This window comes from Eubalaena glacialis, chromosome 10 (assembly GCF_028564815.1).
Source record: "Eubalaena glacialis isolate mEubGla1 chromosome 10, mEubGla1.1.hap2.+ XY, whole genome shotgun sequence".
Classification (NCBI taxonomy): domain Eukaryota; kingdom Metazoa; phylum Chordata; class Mammalia; order Artiodactyla; family Balaenidae; genus Eubalaena; species Eubalaena glacialis.
In genome coordinates, this window is record NC_083725.1 from 117731856 (window position 1) to 117751835 (window position 19980).

The following is a 19980-nucleotide window of genomic DNA, read 5'->3' on the forward strand; positions in this document are numbered from 1 at the left end:
AATGTATGATGACATGTATCCACCATTGTAGTAGTCTGTAGAACAGTTTCACTACCCTAAAAATCCTCTGTGCTTTGCCTGTTCATCCGTGCCTCAGACTTAACCCCTAACAACCACTAATCTTTTTTTTGTTTCTTAATATTATATAATGAAAACAGGTGTATTTATAACTTCAGCATACTTCATAAAATCATTATTCATTGAAAATAGATAAATGTTTACAAAGAACATTTAACTTAAATTTCATAGTTGCTTATAAAATGGCACTTGAAAGAGTGACCTGTATAAGGAAATAAGAGTCTTGTCAAGAGACAGTAAACTATAAATATAAAATATACCACAATGTTAAAAACCTCATAGTGTTCTATAAGAAAATCAATAAATATAACTTAATCTTTCTGGGGGGAAAGGTATTTAGCATTACAAATTTAAAATACAGATTTTATATATAAATTCAATATGGAATACATTTAAACCTTACAGTGCTACATAATTATTGTCTATTTTGTGGAAAACAATAAAAGTATGCACTATTATGTATAAAAGAGATAATTAATGAAAACAGACTGTATAGCACAGGGAACTCCACTCAATGCTCTGTGGTGACCCAAATGGGAAGGAAGTCCAAAAAAAGAGGGGATACATGTGTCCGTATAGCTGATTCACCCTGCTGCACAGCAGAAACCAACACAACATTGTAAAGCAACTACACTCCAATTAAAAAAAAAAAAAAGTAAATTGAAAGAAAAAAGAAAGAAAAAGAATAAAATTCTTAACCACACACTCAAAAAAATTATATACTTTTGGAATATGTGTACATCAAACCAAAAGGTTAATTTTTACTTTTTCCTTTATTGGCAACTTTGGGTGCATTTTTAGGTTTTGGTTCCCAGAGGGCATTTATTACAACACCCTCTTGAAGCCGTGCCACTGTCCAGGTCGCCAGCCTTTTTCTTGTCTGTTATTTTCTTGACTCTGTTCATGTATACTCTGATTCTTTCCAGTTCCTGCTTTACTGGATGTTCCTTAGGATTGACTCCCTGAGTTGCCAGATAAACCCAAAACATTGAATTTAATGTGTAAGCAGAAACTAAATCCACTTTTGCTTGTTCAAGTGGGTCCAACTTCTGCAACAACTCATTTCTAGAAACAGACCTCATGGTCTTCAGCATTTCATCCACAGCACCAATGGAATTCTCAAATGTTGATAAATATTCATGAATTTCTCCTGGATAGTCTTCATTAATTTCTTCACCTGCCATTATTGTCAACTCTCAGGCCTTCCACTCCTGCCTTCCAGAAAGCAGTTGGCGGCGGTGACGTCAGTGGCGCACCGGCTCTGCCCACAGTGAGCAGCGCTCTCCGATGACCTCACTAATCTTTTTAATGTCTCTATAGTTGTGCTTTTTCTAGAACGAAATATAGTAGGAAACATGCAGCATTGTAGCCTTTTTAGACGGGCTTCTTTCGTTTAGTAATATACATTTAAGGTTCCTCCATGTCTTTTCACGGCTTGAGAGCTCATTTCTTTTCAGTGCTGAGTAATATTCCATTGTTTGGTTGTACCAGTCTATGCACTCACCTACTGAAGGATATCTTGGTTGCCTTCGGGTTTTGGCAGTTATGAAAAAGCTGCCGTAAACATCTGTGTGCTGGTTTTTGTGTGAACATAAGTTTTCAGTTCGTTTGAGTAAATACCAAGGAGCATGATTGGTCTCATAGAATGAGTTAGGAAGTATTCCTTCTGTTTCTGTCTTTTAGAAGAGATGATAGAGAATTGGTATAATTTTTTCTTTAAATGTTTGGTAGAATTCATCAGTAAACCCATTTGGACGTGATGCTTTCTGTTTTAGGTTATTAATAATTCATTCAATTTCTTTAATAGATGTAGATGTATTCAAACTGTCTATTCTTATGTGAGTTGTGACAGATTGTATCTGTCAAGGAGTTGGTCTGTTTCATCTGGGTTATCAAATCTGCGGCTATAGAGTTGTTCATAATATTCTTTTATTATCCTTTTATTGTATATGGGATCTGTAGTGATTCCCCTCTTTCATTTCTGATATTAGCAGTTTAGGTCTTCTTTCTTCCTTAGTCTGGAGAAAGTCTTACGAGTTTTATTGATTTTTTTGTTTGTTTGTTTTTGAAGAATCAGCTTTTGGTTTTGTTGACTTCCTCTACTGATTTCTTGTTTTAAAATTCTTTTATGTTCTAATTTTTATTATTTCAATTTTCTGCATAGTTTGGAATTAATTTGCTCTTCTTTATCTAGTTTTCTAAGGTGAAAGCTTAGATTATTGATTTTAGATGTCTTCTAATATATGCTTTCAATTCTAGAAATTTTAATCTAAGCACTGTTTTTGCTGCATCCCCCAAAGTTTAGTAAGTTGTATTTTCATTTTGTTCAGACATTTTTAAAGTTTCTCTTGAGATTTTTTTGTCTTTGATCCATGTGTTGTTTAGAAGTGTAATGTGTAATTTTCAAGTACTTTGGGTTTTTCCAGCTATCTTTCTGTTACTGATTTCTAGTTTAATTGCATTGTGGTCTAAGGGCAGACACTGTATGATTTCTGTTCTTAATTTGTTAAGGTGTATTTCATAGAACGTGGTCCATCTTGGTGCGTATTCCATGTGTGTTTGAGAAGAATGTGTGATTTGCTACTGCTGGATGAATTAGTCCATACATGTCAATTATATACAGTTGATTGATGGTGCTGTTGAGTTCAGTTATGTCTTTATTGATTTTCTGCTTGCTGGATTTGTCCATTTCTGATAGAGGAGTGTTAAAGTCCCCAATTATAATAGTAAATTCATCTATTTTTCCTTGCAGTTTTATCTGTTTCTGACTCATATTTTGATGCTGTTGATAGCTGCATAACATTAAGGATTGTTATGTCTTCTTGGAGTATTGACCCCCTTTTCATTTTGTAATAACTCTTCTTATCACTGACAACTTTCTTTGCTCTGAAGTCTTCTCTGTCTGAAATTAATATAGCCACTTCCAGTTTGTTTTAATTAGTGTTAGTATGGTCTAGCTCTTTCCCTTTACTCTTAACCTATATATGTCTTTGAATTTAAAGTGGGTTTCTTGTAGACAACATATGATATGCCCGGGTGTAGGTTTTTTTTTTTTTTTTTTAATTTATTTATTTATTTATGGCTGTGTTGGGTCTTCGTTTCTGTGCGAGGGCTTTCTCTAGTTGTGGCAAGTGGGGGCCACTCTTCATCGCGGTGCGCAGGCCTCTCACCATCGCGGCCTCTCCTGTTGCGGAGCACAGGCTCCAGACGCGCAGGCTCAGTAATTGTGGCTCACGGGCCCAGCTGCTCTGCGGCATGTGGGATCCTCCCAGACCAGGGCTCGAACCCGTGTCCCCCGCATCGGCAGGCAGACTCTCAACCACTGCGCCACCAGGGAAGCCCCCGGGTGTAGGTTTTTGTTTTTGTTTTTTTGCATTTATCCTGCTTGGTGGTCCCTGAGATAACTGGATCTGTGGTTTGGTGTCCGACATTAATTTGGGGGAAATTCCCAGTCATTATTGCTTCAAATATTGTTTCTATTCCTTTTCTCTTTTCCTTCCGGTATTCCCATTGCATGTATGTTATACCTTTTGTAGTTGTTCCACAGCTCTTGGATATTTTGCACACCGCCCCCCCCACCGCACCCCCCCCCCCCAGTTTTTTTCCTCTTTGCTTTTCCATTTTGGAAGTTTCTAGTGTCATATCTTCAGGCTCAGTGTTTCTTTCCTCAGCTATGTCCAGTCTACTAATGAGCTTATCAGAGGCATTCTTCATTTCTGTTACAGTATTTTTGGTCTGTAGCATTTCTTTTTGATTCTTTCTTAGAATTTTTATCTATTTGCATTATTTTATCCGTTATTGCATGTTGTCTGCCTTTTCCATTAAAGCTCTTAAGCTTTCCTGGTCTGATAATTCCAGCATTTCTGGCATACATGACTGGTTCTCATGGTTGTTCAGTCTCTTCAAACTGTTTTTTGTCTTTTTAGTATGCTTCGTAATCTTTTTTGAAAGGCAGACATGATGCACTGGTAAAAGGAACTGTGAAGAATAGACCTTTGGAAATGTAGTGGTAAATTGTCTGGGGAGGGGAAATGTTCTGTAGTGCTATGATTCAGTCTCAGTCTTTTGGTGAGCCTGTGCCCCTGAACTGTGAACTTCACCAGTGCTTCTCTGCTTTTTTCCTTTTCTTAGGTGGTACAGGATGGCTAGAGTGGCCTGGAGTTGTGTACTTCCCTTTCCTCATGCGGAAGGTTAGAGGGGGCTGGAGTTGGATATTTCCCTTCCTCCAGGTAGGTTAGGTTCTGGTAAAACCTCAGTGGGTTAGGCTCTGGTAAAATAGTTTTTTTTTTTTGAAGGTGAGCTTTGTTAAGAACGGAATGTCCTGATATATTTCAAAAGAAAAAAAAAAAAAGAAGAGAAAATGTTCTTTTCCCCCCTCCCAGAAACATGAGGGGAGGGGAAAAGTCTATTCACTCACCTACTGAAGGACATGTTGGTTGCTTTCAAGTATTGGCAAGTATGGATAAAGCTGCCATAAACATCTGTGTGCAGGTTTTTGTGTGATCGTACGTTTTCAACTTCCTTGGGTAGATACCAAGGAGCACGATTGCTGAATTGTATGGTAAGAATATGTTTAGTTTTGTAAGAAACTGCTAAACTGTCTTCCAAATGCCTGTACCATTTTGCACTTTCATCAGCAGTGATTGAGAGTTCCTGTCGCTCTACATCCTCACCAGCATTTGGTGTCAGTGTTTTGGACTTTGGCCATTCTAACTGGTGTGTAGTTGCGTCACATTGTTTTAATTTGCATGTTTTTGGTGACATAATGACGTGGATCACATCTTTGTTAATGACTGTATTTCAGTGGATAGTTAAAAGAACCTTGGTGCAGATAAAATCATTGTTATTCAGGTTCCATGTGTTTGTGGATGACCTGGATTGTTTATCCTGTGGTGGTCCCCAGAGTGTCCTGTGACTTCTATATTTAGACATTTCTCTTTTTTTTTCTGTTATAAACTCTTTGGACATTGTTATATATAAGACTTTTTTAGTCAGGATAAATACCTTAGTATGAACTCATTAAAGCAGAGTAATTGGGTCAAGGAATGTATAGATTTTTAACACCCTTTGATATCTATGGCCAGAAAAATTACCCCAGTTTATCTGCTTTTATCAGCAGTTCCAGCCAGTTTTATATTAATATATATTTAAAATCTTTTTTATTAGGGGAAAATTTTAACACGCACAAATAGAAAATAGTGTAATGAGCCCTCAGGTACTCAGCTGCAACAACCATAAACCCAAGGCCAGTCCTGCCCTACTTACTCCTTCAGTCCCCACTTCTCTCCTGGATTGTTACTATTTTAAAACTCTATTGAATTGTAATAGAAATATAGAAGAGTACACATCATAAATGAAATTTTCACAGTCTGAAACCCACCTGGGTAATTGGGTCCCGGATATCTCCTTTGTCCCCTTTCAGTCATACCCTCCTCTCTCCCGAGGGCAGCCAGTATCCTGATACTTAACTGCATTAAGTTTTGTTCCTTAAATAAATAGAATTTTGTGGCATGTTCACTTGTGTCTGAGTTTTTCTCTTGACACTGTGTGTGAGATTGTTGGGGATATACCTAGAAGTGAAATTGCTAGCTCGTAGAGGTGTGCATATATTCCATTTTGGAAAACTGTGGCTGCGTCTACTAAAGTGGCTGTACCAGATTACACTTCCCCCAGCAGTGCGTGATGTTCGCTTACTCCATACTGTCTTTAATAGCTCATATCTTTCTTTCATGCTTTTCATTTTAGCTACACCCCTAGCTGTGTAGTGATACCTTACAGTAGTTTTAATTTGCACTAGTGAAGTCAAGCACCTTTTCATACTTTTTTTGGTTGTTTAGTTATCCTTTTTCATTTTTATCTTTTTAAAATTTTATTGAAGTATAGTTGATTTACAATGTTGTGTTAATTTCTGCTGCACAACAAAGTGACTCAGTTATACATACATATATACACATACACACACACATTCTTTTTCTTTTCTTTTCATTCATTCATTCATCATTCATTTATTTATTTTTGGCCACGCCACGCGGCATGTGGGATCTTAGTTCCCCTACCGGGGATTGAACCTGTGCCCCCTGCAGTGGGAGCATGGAGTCTTAACCACTGGACCGCCAGAGAAATCCCAATATATACATTCTTTTTAATATTCTTTTCCATTATGGTTTATTACAGGCTTTTGAATATAGTTCCCTGTGCTATGCGGTAGGACCTTGTTGTTTATCCATCTTATATACAATATTTTGCATCTGCTAATCCCAAACTCTCAATCCTTCCCTTTCCCAACCCCCTAGTTATTCTTTTTTAATGAAGAGTAATATTTGTCTCCTTTTCTTTTGTCTATTGCATTATCTATTTTATCATATTAACTCTCTGTTGCTTCATAGCAATTATCCCCAAACTTAGTGGTTTATAACAACAGTAAACATTTATTATCTCATAGTTTTTGTGGGTTAGGAACTTGGGAGCGACTTGGCTGGGCCATTTGGCTTGGATGTCATCAGCCTCTGAAGGCTTGACTGCAGTTGGAGGATCCTTCCCAAGGTGGCTCATTCGCATGCCTGGCAAATTAGTCCTGGCTGTCAGTGGGAGGCCACAGTTCCTTTTCATGTAGGCCTTTGACAGGATTGCCTAAGTGTCCTGTCCTCAGGACATGGTGACTGACTTCCCCCTGAGAGAGTGATTTGAGAGAAATAGCACCAAGTGGAAGCTATCATTTTTATGACACAACCTCAAAAGTCTCATGGCATTTAATTTTGCCATATTCTGTTTGTTAGAAGAGACTCACTACATCGTCCCACCTTGGGGAGTTAAGTTCCCTTTTTGAAAGGAGTGTCAAAGAATTTGTGGACATATTTTCAAACACAACACTTGGTAGGGTTTCTTTTATTCTGGATATGAATCTTTCAGTAGATACAAACATGGTGAATATCTTTGCCTACTCTGTGGGTTGTCATTGTGCCTTTGGAGGAAGAGGAGTTAATGTAATTTAGTTGATTAATTTTTCCTTTATGGCTAGCCCCTTACATATTACTTTGAAGAAAATCCCAAAATAATTATCTTGTTTCTTCTGTAAATATGTCAGTATAGATCTTTCAAAAATAAACACTTTTTTTTGTTTTAACCATAACATAACCACAAAACTATAACATCTAAATAAAACTCCCACAAAGCAGTTGCTTGATACTATCCAGTACCTAGTCGGAGTTGAAATTTCCAGTTGTCTCAAATGTGATAATTTTTATATATACAGTTTTCTAATTTTGGCAAATCAGGATCCAAATAAGGTCTACCAGTTAAAACAATTCCCCCTACCTCACTTTCCATCTGTTTGTGGAAGACCTCGTTTTTTTTGTCTTGTAGTATCCCCACAGTGTCCTCTGCCTTGTAAGCAGGTAGTTGTAAGTTTCTCTGTTTGGGCGTAAACTTTCCTGCAGTCTCACTCGTGTGTCTTCTTTGGTTGTGATCTGTCTCTGGAGGTTGAATGTGGACCCAAATTGAAATTTTTAAAGGGCTTCCAACCTAAATCACATTGAAATCCATTCAGATTATAGTTCTAGACTTAAAATGTAATAATGTTTGTTTTGAAATGTACTCTGTGTGTTTGTGAGGCTATCTGAGAGTGCAGTTTTTGTTTCTTTAGAAGACCCCACACTGTAAGCCTTGCCCTCTTGAAGATACCACACCCTCTCTGGTAGTTTAAATGTTGGAGGGCATAACATAAGGTGGTGTGATACTTTTTGCAAAGCCCCACCTCCCAGGTTTTTTGTTTTGTTTTGTTTTGTTTTTTCGCTTGACATATAGTTGGTACAACAATATTATGTTAATTTCAGGTGTACAGCATAGTGATTGGACATTTAAATACATTACAAGGTGATCACTACCTAAATCTTATTAATTAGACTTTCCATGTTAACTGTCTACTTTTTTTTTTTCTCCTTGTACTGTCCACTAGCTTTCCTTCTCTCATGGCTGATTTTTTGAGTTATGATGGCTAAGTTTTAAGGGTTGATGACTCAAAATCTTCTTAGGCCACCTTAAATTTCCAGTCTTCCCCAGTTTCTGACTTTCCCTTCTAACAGAAAATTTAGCACCGAAAAATTACAAAAATTAATGACATAATTAGGATGAATGTTAGAGAAGTAGACAAAGTATTTCTTAAAATTCATGTATGTGTAAAGTTTCAACTTAGTTTTCTTAACAATTCTGAAACTGATTACTGTGATTGGAAGGAGCTGGGTAGGTAGAAGGAGGTCGTCACTTATCTGTATTGTTTCAATAGTTCAGAAGAATGTATTTGTGTATTATTTGTATAAATTCAAATGATGATTTATTGTAAGAATGCAAAATATGAAAAACAAAGAAGGCCTTTCTCTGACTCCATGTTGTGGGTTTCCTTAATGAAAGGGTGACTGGGCGCAGTGAGCCTGCCGCAGCGCCAGCCGGAAGTCAGGACACCTGGCTCTGGTGTGCTCTGCAGAGCAGGTCTCAGTATACATTTGTTGAATTAAAAAAAAAAGTTGTTTTAATACACATTGTACTTCATTTATTTTTTAAAATTTATTTTATTTATTATCATTTATTTTTGGCTGTGTTGGGCCTTCGTTGCTGTGCGCAGGGGCTACTCTTTGTTGCGGTGCGCAGGCTTCTCATTGCGGCGGCTTCTCTTGTTGCGGAGCACGGGCTCTAGGTGCACGGGCTTCAGTAGTTGTGGCTCACGGGCTCTAGAGCGCAGGCTCAGTAGTTGTGGCGCACGGGCTTAGTTGCTCCACGGCATGTGGGATCATTCCGGACCAGGGCTCAAACCCATGTCCCCTGTATTGGCAGGCGGATTCCTAACCATTGCGCCACCAGGGAAGCCCAAATTGTACTTTAAAAGTGTGGTTCAACTTCAAGTAAGAGCTAAATTTTCAGTGTTTTGTTTTTAAATGAGTGTACGTAAAGGATACCGATTGTTGACCATAATTCTTTCAGCAAATATCTGGGTGCCTGCCCAGTGCCAGGCCTGGTGCTTTCAATGCTTTGGTCACACGTGGTTTAAAAAGATGGCATGCTGGTGCCCTCAGTGAATCAGGACAGTGTCTCAATAGAGATACAGTGCAAGCTACATATGTAATCATAAATTTTGTAGTGGCCTCATGAAAAGGAAACAGGTAAAATTAATTTTAATGTATTTTATTTAATCTAGTAATACAAAACATTGTCAGTTCAGCATGTCATATAAAATTATTAATGAGATATTTTCACTTCTTTCTTTTGTACTAAGTCTTTGAAGTCAAGTGTATGTTTTACACATACATACGTCTCAGTTCGAACTAGCTATGTTTCATGTGCTTAGAAGCCTTATGTGGCTACCACAGTGGACCACATAGATCAGATTATCATCATTGTTATCATTGCTCACATGGAGTGGCAGAGGACGCTGACTAGGAACGCAGTAAACGGTGGCTTAAAGGGGCCAGAGGAGACGCAAGGAGGTGAATTAGGAAGCTGTTCTTATCCTCTGGGTGGTGGCAGAGGAAGGTGAAGAAGGGGAGATACCCAGAAGATGGAGTTGACAAAATTTTGATGAATTGGATACTGGGAGGGAAAAGAGGAGCCAGGCTCTGTCTTTTACAACTGGGGTGTGCCTTTTCTGGGACAGGGAGAACTTAGTGAGGAAAGGGTTTGGTTGGTGGTCAGTGTGTGATAGAGAGCAAAAACCCGTTTAGGAGATACTAAATTTAATGTGCTCGCAAGACATCCAAGGGGAAATGTCTGCTAATAGTTGGGTACCTGTGTTTGAAGTGCAGAGATGGCCTTAATTGGTTTTATAAATTTGAATCTCAACTGTGTTTACAGAGGTATATTTAAAAACCTGTGGAAACGGCTTCATTTATTCAACAAAACCTTTTTTTTTTTTAAGGTCTCCCCAGGCCTTGTTTCAGTTGCTTCGGCAACAGGGTGAGTAGAAGACATGGAAGTGGACACCCCAGCCAGTGTAGTCCGCTGGGGAGAGTGTAGCTAGGTAGTGTCCACAGTCTGAACCCTGTGGGAACCTCTGCCTCGGAGGAGACCGAGAGGTAGCCAGTGAGAAAACAAGGCGGGTGTGATCTCAAAGAAGCCAAGTGAGGAGAAGGTGCCAGTAAGGAGGGTCTCCTGGTGAACAGTACTGAATGCTCCCGAGAGCAAGGTTGAGAGGAGGACAGAAGAGTTTCACTTAGATTTAGCCCCATCTGGAGGTCACTGGTGACTTGAAAAGGCAGTTTCAGTTGAGTGGTACAGATAGACACCAGATTGGAATGAGCTGAAGAGGGAATGCTTTGAGACAAAGGGCTCCTTTTCTTACTTTTAAATAACCACTACAAACCATTGAGAAGACAGGCCCAGTAGAAAAATGAACAAAGGATATAAACAGACAGTTGGCAGAAAAGTGAAGTATAAATGGCTCTTAGACATGAACAGTGCTCTTAAGAGAAAAAGACATTGTTGGGCAAGGGTGTGAGGAACCAGGCATACATACCTCCATTGGTGGTGGGAATGTGGATAGCCATGACCTCCAATGGCTATTGTGCAGTTAATTAGAAATGACCATTATTTAATCCAGCAGTTCCACTTCTGGGAACCTTGGCATTTTTTGGTGATAGTGGAAATTGAAAACTAAATGGTCCATTAGTGGTGGCCTGGTTAGATCAACTGTAGTGTAAAGGAAAGTCAGTATCAGCCAAAACTTGTTCTATTTTTTGGCTGCGTTGGGTCTTCGCTGCTGTGCGCGGGCTTTCTCTAGTTGTGGTGAGTGGGGGCTACTCTTCATTGCGGTGCGTGAGCTTCTCATTGCGGTGGCTTCTCTTGTTGCGGAGCACGGGCTCTAGGCGCGCGGGCTTCAGTAGCTGTGGCTTGCGGGCTCTAGGGCGCAGGCTCAGTGGTTGTGGTGCATGGGCTTAGTTGCTCTGCGGCATGTGGCATCTTCCCGGACCAGGGCTTGAACCTGCGACCCCTGCAGTGGCAGGAGGATTCTTAACCACTGTGCCACCAGGGAAGTCCTGCTAAAACATTTTATTCTTCAAAAAGTAGAATTTGGTTTTGTTTTTTCTACCATGCTATAAACCAGGGACTTTGAGAGTGATTCTTTCTCCCCATTTTAAAAGACTGAAAAAAATATCAGTGGTTCTGGTATAGGCGCAGAAGGTATGTGAAAATATGCCTTTGAAGAGCGATGTTAAGCCTGTCATTCTCTCTTGACTTTCTGCCTTTTAACACACTTCACATGAATTATTAGTCTATATTCCCGTCTCCAGATACCTGTTAGGGTTCTTTTTAAAGGATCCTGTCCTGTTTTATATATGTTCTGAGTTGTATACCACAGGAAAGATGGGTATAACATATCTTACCAGCTTCATGGATGAATTCACACTCCAGTTTGCCTTATTGCATCTAAAAATAACCATAGTTCCTATCGTGAGAGCATCGTTTTACTTGGTTTGGATCATTGATAAAGTAAGCAAGCATCTGATGTTGTCTGAGAAAGCTGGATGTAGCAATGGTGATTATACTACAGCTGCCTGATGGAGGAGGAAGACTTCCTTTGTCCACCTTCTGTGAGGGAAGGGACAGTACAAACCTCTGTGCGCTATATGTTCTCCTGCCACCTACGTTAACCTGGTTTTACTGATCTTCCTGCTTTGGAGAAAGCAGCGTGTTCACATATGGACTTAAAGCAAAAACAAAAAGCTGGTTACACCCTAGTAGACCAAATCAGTCTCCCACCGGAGTACATTGATATTGTAGTGGGTTGGCCAGAAAGTTCGGTTAGTGAATATGTTGTTCAATAAAGTTCTTCATAAAAATGAAAAATATGTCTTTTATATTTACTTAAAACCGAACCAACTTTTTGGCCAACCCAGTATAACTTTAAATTCTCTGTCATTGGGACTCTCTACTTTAAGATCTTGTTTAAATTTAATTAATTTCGTTTAAGAGTTTGAGTCTGTGGTTATTCGTTGATTCCTTTTTCTTCATTTCTTAGAGTATCCTGGTTTCACTTATATTTTATATTTCTTCTTAGAGCCACAGGGAAGAAGTAGTTGAGGGTTTGAAGCATCTTAAATGATCGTTTAGTCTAATCATCTCATTTTACAGATATGAAAACAAGCTCAGAGAGATGAGTTTACTTGCCCAAAGGTTGACTGAACTGAATCCATATTCTCTTGGTCTTCCCTATTAAATTTGGTGAAGTGAGGAGTAATATGATACCCTTGTATCATCAAGGTGAGGTAACCTGCCATAACTTTGAGGTGGGTGTGTGGCTTTATATTTTTATTTTATTTTATTTTATTTTTTTGGAAAGATTTCTATTTTATGTATTTAGTTTTTGGCTGCGTTGGGTCTTTGTTGCTACGTGCAGGCTTTCTCTAGTTGCGGTGAGCGGGAGCTACTCTTCGTTGCGGTGCGTGGGCTTCTCATTACGGTGGCCTCTCTTGTTGCAGAGCACGGGCTCTAGGTGCGTGGGCTTCACTAGTTGTGGCACGCAGGCTCTAGAGCTCAGGCTCAGTAGTTGTGGCGCACGGGCTTAGTTACTCCGCGGCATGTGAGATCCTCCTGGACCAGCGCTCGAACCCGTGTCCCCTGCATTGGCAGGCAGATTCCCAACCATTGTGCCACCAGGGAAGCCCGGGGTGTGTAGCTTTAATTACACTGCAACAGTTTTAATGAAGACTTTTTTTTCCCTTCGGGTCCTAGTTGCGGCATGTGGGATCTTTGTTGCCTAATGTGGGATCTTTGTTGCCTCATGTGGGATCTTTTTAGTTGTGGCATGTGGTCAGGGATCTAGTTCCCTGACCAGGGATCGAACCCGGGCCCCCTGCCTTGGGAGCACAGAGTCTTAGCCACTGGACTGCCAGGGAAGTCCCGAGACTTTTAATTTATATGCTGCACTAATTTATTTTTAGTCATGGAGACAATCTAATGGAACTCTCTTTACGTTTTTTGGTTGAGAAAGTTGAAGCCTAGAGATGTGAACTTACCCAAAATTGTAGACCATAAACGTTTATTCTGTGCTTAGTTTTTAATGTGAGTCAGAGCAGTGCTGCCCAGTAAAATGGTATTCTTTGTCTGTGCTCAGTGTGGCTATTTAAATTAAAAGAAAATTGAAAATCCAGTTCCTTAGTCTTACTAGCCGCATTGCAGGTGCTCAGTGGCTGTGCGTGGCAGGTGGCTTACTGTATTGTACAGTGTAGGTCTAGAGCATTCACCTTAAAACAATTTTTTTTGAGAACTTTAGAAGTGTTAGTGGTGGGCACCAAGAGTTAATGAGTATGATTAGAATTGCCAACTAGAAATCAGGTTTGTGTTTAAACGTAGGAGGAAAAAAATCACTCAGAGCTTGTGGCAGTGCTATAACCAGTTGTGACTTGGGCCCTTTCTTGGTTCATATTTCATCTATTCTTTAGGACAGTAACCAAGAGCCTATATGAAGGGCTTTTCCTTTTCCATCTCTCAGGTATTTTGGTTGGCCAGTTGAAAATCCCATCCTTGGGTTGAATTTTCAGTGATACATTCATTCATCTTCATGCTGCTTAGCATGTTTTCTAGTCTCTGTACTTCTATTTCACATATTAATCACTTGGTTACTAAGATGCCCTACAAAAAGTTTGATGTCTTTCTTGCTTTTGTACTCAGGATTATGGAAGTTTAAGTTTTTACATCAAATTATGCTTGATGTGTAACCATGGCTGAGCCAGCCAAGTATAGCTTTGGCGATTGGAATCATGGAGTCTTTTGTACCATTGCTCTACGTCTCTGCACACTGTTGTTGTTGTAACAGGCGACGCTGGGTTTCTGGGCTTTACTTTGGATGCTAACTTACTAATTTATGATTTGGCTCCATTTTAATAGCGACTTAGATTGGGTTGGCTTTCATGTACGATGGCAGTGATTTGAGTGTCCATAAGGGTGCATAGCCGGACGATGACGTAATCCAGTCAGGTGCCAAAGTTTTTACTTAGTCCTTTACGTACCTGATTTTGCTTTTAAAAGGTGGTAGTATGGATTTACCTTGGGTGTTTTATACTTCATAAAGCAGTCTTTTTGCATTCTTGTCACAGTAATTTTTGATTAATGCTTTAGAAGCCTGTATTCTTGCCACAGCTTGTATTAAATTGATGGGTGTTTCTGAAGTTAGCTGATAGTTACATATATATCTGTGTGTATCTATGTATATATATATAAAATACATACGTATATATTGAAAGATGTCTCTGAAGTCATCCAAACGATGTTACTTACTTACTTTGTTTCTCCCAATTATGAGTGTGTGTGTGCTCATTTTTGATGATTTTTGTGGTCAAAATATGGGGGGATTTTTTTTTTTTTTTTTAATTTACAGTGTGCTAGGCATTGAGGATAAAATGGTGAGCAAGACCTCATAGAGATGGAGTATCTTCCCATCTCATTATCTTGCATCTCTTTAGACTTGGGTGTTTTGAGCATGTGTGAGCACACTTGCAGAGATAGGATCATTGAGATCCACGTTAAAATGATACTCTGATTGAGCTGGCCTACCTTAGGGCTCCCTGATGTTAATAAGAGTAGACTTGCTTCCTTCTGTGGGTCCAGGCTCTAGGCTGTATCACCTGTCAGTAACTGAGAGGTTGTCTTTAGTTGTGTATGATATGTGACACAAGGAGAAAATATTTTCTTGCATGTTATGTAATAGCTACGGCTTCCTCTTGTGAATTTGCATTTGTGAAGAGTATCATGGAATTTATGGTAAAAAGTCATATGAGAGCATAGGGAGCAGGTTATTATTCCTTTTTCCCCAAAGTGAGTTTTTAAAAAATAAATAAATAAATTGAGTGTTCATGTAAGGGTTATTTGGAGTGTCCTTTCTTATTATTCTCAATGAGAAAATAGAAATAATACCTAAGAGGTTTGAGAAGCATGCGTATAATGCTGGCACAAAGGGTTTGTAAGGGTAGACGTTCATTCTTGCTATTCTTGAGTTCTGTGACTAAGCAAGTACATATTTAGATACTCTTTAGCTGAGAATCTGTTCCTTTGCTGTTTTAGGCTAAACCAGCCCTCCTTCTTGATTGATATTTTTATAATTATGTTCTTACATTCTCTTCATTGGCCTTAATCAGAGTCAGTAGTATTGGAAAGAGGAGACCCTTTGTGATAGAGTTAATGTTATATGGTTATTGAGGAAAATGTGGCTCCTTTAAGGAATGATTGGCAAAAATAAATACAAAAGTAAAAGTATATTATCTTTTAAAAAAATCTTGTTTTCCTTTTTTGAGGGGGCCCCTCTGGATCCATTTCCTCTGAAAGAATAATCTAATGATATCAACTGCTCTAGACTGAATGTTTGTTTCCCCTCTAACATTCATATGTTGAAACCTATCATCAGTGTGATGGTGTTGGGAAGTGAGGCCTTTGGGGGGTGATGAGGTGTGAGAGTGGAGCCCTAATGATTGGGATTGGTGATCCCAGAGAGTTCCCTCATCCCTTTCTGCCATGTGAGGACACAGAAAAGGCTGTGGTCTATGAACCAGGAAGGGGGTCCTCACCAGGCACTACGGATGCTGTGATCTTGGACTTCCCAGTCTATAGCAGTGTGAGAAGTAAATTTCTGTTGTTTGTAAGTCATCCAACATATGGTATTCTGTTATAGCAGCCCGAATGCACTATGACGTCAACTAGTAAACTCTGTGTTATATTCTTTGTTAGCAAATCTGTGTTTTTCCTCCTTCAGCTTGGATGACGTTGTGCTGTTGCTCCCGCTGCCTTTCAGTAGTCTGCTCTCTAGCCATGCCCCTTTCTCGTTTTTGTCCTTTAATCATGATGTAAAACTTACGGTTTCCTAGTAATTAAATACGAGGGGAGAATTCCTCCTTTTTCAGTTTCTGTATTCTTTGGGAAGAACTTTTCATCATCCTTACGGATTCCACCATCATCTGTATGTTTTAACTTTTAACACAAACATTTGTTTCCAGCTTAGTTAGGTTTTTTCCAGTGGGCTCATGTCATAGTTTGTCTGGATACTGTCGGTTCAGTTCGTTCCAGGCCAGGATCAGGAACTCTTTTGTCTTCATTTCTAAAACAGTGCTTTTCTCATTTCTCCTTCACCATCAGCACCCTCTTGGGACCCACAAGCTTAAAGCAGAATTTTTTTTTTCCATTTTACTTCTCTCTCCATTTATTATTTCACCAAGTCCTGCTTCATTCTTTCTGTAATTTAATTTGCCATTGTCCATGGCCACTGGCACCATATTTAAAGCTTTGATTACTTTATTTTTATATTGGATTCATAAATTTATTGAAAGAGGAAGAAAGTTTAGAGTTAACTTAGTCCAGCTCCTTTATTTTGTAGATGAAGAAATGGATACTCAAGTCAAATGACTTGCCTTAGGTCACACAACTAATGAGTAGCTGATGTTATAGTTCTCTGGTCTCAACATTTAATACTCCCTCCCAGTCTAGCATTCTTCTTAAAATTTTATTTGAAAAAAATTGTTGTCAGTTTTGCGTATCTCCAGTTAAGGGTGAGCTAGCTTTAGGAGGTTGGATAAGATGACAGCACTTTTTAGCCACCCCTCCCTCTTTCCCCCTTCCCTGAAGGCGACTGTATTACTTAGAACTCTTTTAGCCAGTTAAAAAAACACATATTTACCTCCATATGTCTGAAGAGCATACTGGAAGAGTTCATAATTACGTGCATGCTTGCTGATTTTTTTAGCACATCTATTGATTTCCCTTTCTGAAAAGATATGGAAGATAAGGATTAGCTTACTCTTTTTCCCTCACTGCACCCTCTTCCCCACATTCTGTCTTCCCCATCTCTCCAATACAGTTTTATTGCAATTTTGGTTAAATCAATATTTATCCATTATTACTTGGGATGCTATTTATAGTGTCAAGTAGTAAATTACAAATACTTTTCCTAAACAACTTCTGGTTTTCCTTGGAAATGTTGTGTCAACTTTTTTTTTTTTTTTTAATGTATCAATCACTAATTTAGCCTCACACTTTTAGCCAGTTACATGTTCAGGTATTCCATCGGCTTTATCTTTTTGAAGACATTTTTACCTGCTCCAGACTGGACGGCTTGTCCTCCCTGCTGGGAACACAGTTGTCTGCTGGGACCCTGGGAGTTCATTTTGCCTCTCTCCTTCATTGAATTTCCTGTTCCTGTTTCTCTGTTGTTTTAGTGGAACACAGTCTCTAGTAGTTTTCTATGAGGAAGGGGTGTGGGAGGTAAGTTTTTTGAGACTTTCTGTGTACTCTTGATTGATAGTTTGGCTGGGTATAGACTTCTGGGTTGGAAGTCATTTTCCTAATGTATTAGTCTGCTAATTATTCTCAGTGCCCTTTTAAATAATATCCTTTTTTTATTAATTTGATGGATACATTAACTTATCATTCTGAGGATAATTTTTTTAATGTACTCTTTTTCTTGTATAGTCTTTCCTCCATCCTGCATTTTTCTGTTTTGTTTTGCACTCTACGTTTCATGATAGAGGCTTTCCTGAGATGTTATCAGAACCCGTGGTTTTCGTTCACATTTAAAGTCGGGGTATATACACACACAACACAGAGTTGAATCATGAAATTGCTATTCTTTCTCAGCTTTGTTCACTATCTGTGAACATACTTAGTTCTCAGATCTTCATTTCTAAATCACACCCTCCACTAAAAGGAACCAGGGCTCCTTGGAGAAATGGGTGATTTTAGAGCTTGGGCAGAGACTGTACAAGATTAATCTAGAACATGTTGTTATGCGAGGAAATAAAGAAATACTCAAAAAACATGGAAAGCACACAGTCCTCTGCTTGAAGCGGTTCCCACTGGCCAAATCTGGGATAACTTGAGCATCAGAATGAATGGTGATATTAATAAATAAAATAAGAATCCGTGAGTCCATACTGATAATGAATTAAAGAATGAATGGGAAAAAGGGAACATACCTTACTGGAGTTATAATGTCAACTGATAAGTGTAGAAGGAACAGTAGATTTACAAAATAAACATCATTTTATGACTTTCAGTAACAATTGATGAAGACAAGAATTGCCAGTGGATTCTAAAACTATTGGGTGAATGTATTAAGAACATAATCTCAAAATATCTTCCTACAGATTATTTACTAGTTAATTACTAAGGGGAGACTGGTTATTTTACAGTGGAGAAATGAGGCAAATATCATCTTAACCAAGTGATCAAAATCCCAATAATGGGACACACAGACATTATCTTACTACTTATGTGATACTCTAGGAAAAACAAACCTCACTTACCACTTGTGTGGTAGTACTGCCAGATATTTATACCCTATATTCTTCAAAGATGCCAGTGAAAGACAGAGAATTGCTGAAGAACTGTTTCAGATGGAGACATGACATTAGGTGTGATCCATGATCTGGATTGAGGTGAAAGGGGATTGCCGTAAGGGACGTTGTAGAGCAGTTGGCGGAATTGGAATGTGAACTATAGAGTCTACATGGGACAGTTAATGTGTTGCATTCCTGACTTTGACTGTGGTTGTGGAAGAGAATACCCTTGTTCTTAGGAAATACACAGCGAGCTATTTAAAGGTAAAGGATGTGATGGCTGCAGAAGATGGGTGGAAGAGCAAAAGTGACACAGTGGTTAGTTGTGAATCTAGGTGAAGGCTCTGTGGGAGCTTCTTGTACTGCTCTTGCAGCTGTTCTGCAAGTTTACAATGAAGACTTTTAAAGAAAAGATTGGAGTGAGGGTGGTTGATTGGAGCCCCCATTCACAGGTGGGGGCTCCGTGGCTGTGAACCTTTCAGCAGTGTGATGAGTTGAGCTCCTTTGGTTGGGAAGTCCCCAGTGTCAGGATTTTCAGGTGTTTGTTTCTTGAGGTCAGTGATTAGAAGACTTTCAGTTTTCATCCTGGCTGGGAATGTCAGAGCCCAGTAGGAGAATCTGGCTGGGGGTGGGGTGGGCAGTTGAGTGGGCCTGTCTCTGCATTCTTTCTGCAGTTCACTCAGTCTCTCTGTTTTCACTGGCAGGCCCACCCTCAGCTGTGCTGGAGTCACCTTCCTTTTTGGCTTCCTCCTGTCATCTGATGGGGTTGGGAAGGGCAGAAGAAGGCAAGGAGATTTGGGAATCTAAGTGTTCATTAAATAGCTTTTTCAACCAATATTCCTTTTGCTCCCTAATTTTGTTGGTTCTTGGAATTATGCCTTTAAAAAGCAAGACAAAACAACCAAAGCAGTTCTTTTACTGTACTTTTAGAGGCATTTCAATGTGTGTTCAATATACATTCTTTACCCAGGAGTCCCAATACTGCATTTGTATACCATTTCATTCTGTTTTCTGTCTTTTGATCTTGTTTCCCACATTTTCACACTTCAGAAAAAAACAGATTTCTTACCATCAATAGTATAGATCCACTCTTTCCCGTAATTAGTCTAAGGGAAAAGACTGAACAATAAACAAAGACCTTTTTCCAGAAAAGTGGGTTATGTCTCAGCATACTTGTTACAACTTAATAAGCACCTGGATTTGTGGTGCTCTGAGTGGGTTGACAGCTGTCTTATCGTTTGGCTTCCCTGGATGGGAGTGCGCAGCACAGTGAGGCAGGCAGGTTGGTACAACTCTGCTGGGAGCCTGTGATTGACTGACTGGCTTGGAAGTGGGTGAAGTGGGTAATCTTTTTTTTTTTTTTTTGGGCTGCATTGGGTCCTCGTTGCTGCACGTGGGCTTTCTCTAGTTGCGGCGAGTGGGGGCTGCTTTTCGCTGCAGTGCGCGGGCTTCTCATTGCGGTGGCTTCTCTTGTTGCGGAGGGCGGGTTCTAGGCATGCGGGCTTCAGTAGTTGCGGCCCACGGGCTCAGTAGTTGTGGCTCGCAGGCTCAGTAGTTGTGCACGGGCTTCCTTGCTCTGCAGCTTGTGGGATCTTCC

General features: G+C 39.5%; 2 protein-coding genes across 15 annotated transcripts in view; one reads left to right on the forward strand and one right to left on the reverse strand.

Annotated features, from left to right (window-relative positions):
* PPP6R3 (protein phosphatase 6 regulatory subunit 3) overlaps positions 1–19980 on the forward strand; it is a 128806-nt gene that overhangs the window by 17600 nt on the left and 91226 nt on the right. For 7 of the 14 annotated variants that reach the window (XM_061202190.1, XM_061202192.1, XM_061202193.1 and 4 more), the window contains one exon: positions 4210–4307. The exons of 5 other annotated variants lie outside the window; for them this stretch is intronic. In XM_061202190.1, coding sequence (XP_061058173.1) covers positions 4260–4307 — 48 coding nt within the window. In that variant the 5' untranslated portion in view covers positions 4210–4259. Of the gene's footprint in view, positions 1–4209; positions 4308–19980 lie in introns of those variants that run through there. 2 more of the 14 variants (XM_061202196.1, XM_061202201.1) reach the window with 2 other exon arrangements.
* On the reverse strand, positions 876–1262 carry LOC133100015 (nuclear nucleic acid-binding protein C1D-like). Its single transcript, XM_061203859.1, has one exon. It carries the CDS (start codon positions 1260–1262, stop codon positions 876–878), a length of 387 nt encoding a protein of 128 aa, XP_061059842.1.